The sequence below is a fragment of the Lipotes vexillifer genome, unplaced genomic scaffold (assembly GCF_000442215.2).
Source record: "Lipotes vexillifer unplaced genomic scaffold, Lipotes_vexillifer_v1.1 scaffold1691, whole genome shotgun sequence".
In the NCBI taxonomy this organism is placed as follows: Eukaryota; Metazoa; Chordata; class Mammalia; order Artiodactyla; family Lipotidae; genus Lipotes; species Lipotes vexillifer.
Window position 1 is genome coordinate 789,451 of NW_006789046.1, and position 3,212 is coordinate 792,662.

Sequence of the window (3,212 nt, forward strand, 5' to 3'; positions counted from 1 at the left end):
GCAATGGTGCATCCCACCACCCCCGTGCCTGCAGACTTCCGTTTAGGTGAGATAATCAGTGTCCTTGTGGCTTAAGCCAATTTGCGGCCATTGTTACTTGCAGCAACGAACACTGCCTGCTGGGCGGCCCCGCAGCAATGCCACATCAGTGAGGGCCGGCAGCGGGCACAGCAGAAACAAGTAGAGCCTGGCTGATAGAGGCTGCAAAAGAAAAATATTGGCAGGAGAAGCCAGGGTGCTCACAAACACTCCAGGGGGAAGGAGACGGGTTTGGGGGCTGCCTGACCAGCAAAATGACAGGGACCAAGGCACCACCACTCCACAGAAGCCGCCACTCCGGCTACATTGGAATCTAGTGGCACCGCTCCTCTCCCCCCGCAGCACTGAGATGCCACACTCCACTTGCTCGAATCACTGGTAGCCACGTCGACATCTGAATATCTCGGGGCCAGGTCCTATGCCCTCAGGCTTAGTGCAAGCAAAGCAAGGAGGCGAATGTGCGGTACCGGTACCTCTGGCCTCTATAGTGGGAGGCAAATCTGGTCCTTTGTGGGGGACATCCCCCGTTAAAGGGATGGGATCAGATGCAGGGTAGTCCAGAGAATGAAAAATGGTTGTACAGCTACCATCCCTCACCACCACCATCATCATCACCATTTCCATCACTACCAACACCACCACCATCACCTCCAGCTTCACCACCATCCCCACTACCGCCACCACAAGACTCACAAGCTGAACAGGGACAAATACTTTGTATCCAGCATCTCCTTTGGCTCACAGAGAAAGCTTTTTCACACTGCTGCCCACCTTTTACTGACAAGCCAAGCATATGGGCCTCGGCCCAGGCCAGAAAGCAGTGTGGCCAGACAGTAGGACCTGACGTGGGAAGGACCAGGGCTGTCTGTCTTCCCTCACGCCCCAGGACCTGACCACATGCCGCAAGTGCTTGGGGGTGTTTGCTGAATGCCGGTCCCTGCTCTGCGCTAGCCTTGAAGACCTGGACTACAGGCAGGGCCCCCTAGAGCCACAGCTGGGCCACCCCTCCAGGTGCTCAGGGCCGGGTCTCTGCCTCTGGACCAGGTGGTGGCAGTGAGCCGCCTCAGGGTATGCCCAGCCGCTCCTGGCTGCACAGAGCCAGGAGCCCAAGCAGCTTGGGGCCACTCTGGGACCTCACCTTCTTCGAGGGGAAGTAGGAACTGCCCACGTTCACCCCACAGGCATGTGATCACATGTGGAAGGGCCCACCGGTCACATGAAGCAGGTGACCGATGATCCAGGACTTGGGGGGAGCCACGCCACACCTGTTGGGTAGAGACAGTGTCTCCCCACCAAGGAGTCCAGGCCCTGGAGGGGCCGCTTACATCCCGCTGGACTGGAGGAACCCCAAGACCCCTCCCCACTCCACTCTTGCTGTCTCTCCTTGCCCTGCCCTTGGTCGCCTTCCAAACCCTTTAAAGTTCAGAAGTGGGGTGATGGAAGGGAAGGGGAGGGGCGGGCAGGGGGCCAGCCCAGTGTGGGTGGGGCCTGCCCTCCTATCCCTCATAGCAGCTGGCCTGGGCCTCAACCACCTCCAGCTGAGCGCTGCCCATCCTGCACCCAGTAGCTGTCCAGCGGGCCCAAGGCTCAGCAGGGACCCCAGACGTGGCCCACGGCCCACCCACCTACGCTGTGTGCCGCCACACACACGTCCCCACCCAGCAGCCGCAGTGCCGCTCGCTGCACGAGCCCACGCTGAGAGCGCGGCCGGCCCCGCACCCTCGTTACCTTGCCGCACGGACACGTAGCGGTGGTTGGCGGCCACCAGCACCACCTGCGGGTGACTCTCCTCCAGGTCGAAGAGCTCGTCCTTGCCGGGCCGTGTGTTGCGGCCAGCCCTGAGCGTGCCTGTGGGTCCCACGGGCGCCAGGTAGCGGCCGTCACAGTCCTTGAAGGCCAGCTTGCCCGCCTTGAACTCGAGCGTGTAGCGGGTGCGAGCCTCGGGCTCCCAGACAAGGCGGCCATCGCTGCGCAGGTAGCGGCTGTCGCAGGACTTGAGGCAGTACTGCCGGTTCTGGAAGATGAGCGTGACGAGCGCGTCCACGCCCCACGGTGTGTTGCTGTCCGCCGCGATCTCGTCCTCCTGCGGGCACAGGTGCGCGTAGCGCCGCCGGCTCACACTCAGCAGGTGGGCCTGCGGGTGGATGGCCAGGTGCACGGTCCACAGCTCAGCCGGGGTGATGGCTGTGGCGAAGCAGGACAGCTGGTCCTCGGTGCCGCCGAAGAAGCGGCCGTGCGGCTCCGACTGCAGCACCCAGCGCCCGTCAGGCTGCGGCAGGACCAGGAAGCGGCAGTCGCGGCCCGGCCGCTCCGCCTCGCAGGCCACGCGCCCGTCCTCCTCGGCTGACAGGTAACGGCCCAGGTGGCTGCTGCGAAACAGCACAGCTGTGCCCTGGCCCGGGTCTGGCTCCAGCACCCACATCTGCTTCCTCTTGAGGCTGGGTGCTGAGGCGTTGACCTTGAAGCCGAAGCTCTCAGCCGTCAGGTAACGGTCAGTATCGTTGACGAGGCCGAACTGGATCTTCAGCACCTGGTGCAGGCCATTGGTGGGCATCTTCGGGCCTGGCTGAGGGCCCCAAGAGGGGCCTGGGTAGCTCTCTCTGTGTGCTCACGGCCCCCGAGGTCCTGCAGAGGCCTGGCTCGACGGGGTCGGCCCGTGGCCCCCAGGCCCAGCCGGCGTCATGGACCTGCCGCCCGCTCGGATGCTGCCTCTGGCCAGCGGTCACGGGCCCAGGCAGCTCTCACATGGCCAGCGGGCAGCAGAGGGCGGGTGGGAGGGCGGATCAGAGCTGTGCCGGCTTAGGAACAGCAGCAGACTTTCGTTACCCCAGCTTGGATTTCAGCCACTCCCGGACTGCCCAGGGGCCAGAGCCCAGGGCCGGCAGGGCTGGAAAGCGCCACCTGCCGCAGGGCCGACCACCTCCTCGTCCTCGCTGGCAGCTGCCCGGGCCCCAGCTCAGGCCCTGTGCCCCACCCTCTGGCCACTGCACGTCTTGGCCCCTCTCCTTGCCCCCCACCTCCGGGCCCCCAGACCCACCGCACAGACTCCCCAGCCCAGCCCAGCTCTTTCCTGAGGTAGAGAAAGCCGCCTGGTGGAAAACTTGCATGTGGCCGCAACCCGATCGCAGCCCTCCACCCTCAGCCGCCAGATCCAGTTACTGCTTCTCTGATTC

General features: G+C 64.2%; 1 protein-coding gene across 1 annotated transcript in view; it reads right to left on the reverse strand.

The window, feature by feature from the left end:
• Window positions 1-2,737, reverse strand: part of FSCN2 (fascin actin-bundling protein 2, retinal) — a 6,320-nt gene extending 3,583 nt beyond the window's left edge. The window contains exon 1 of the mRNA XM_007462328.1: window positions 1,768-2,737. Coding sequence (XP_007462390.1) covers window positions 1,768-2,593 — 826 coding nt within the window. The 5' untranslated portion in view covers window positions 2,594-2,737. The remainder of the gene's footprint in view (window positions 1-1,767) is intronic.
• Between the last annotated feature and the right edge of the window lie 475 nt (window positions 2,738-3,212).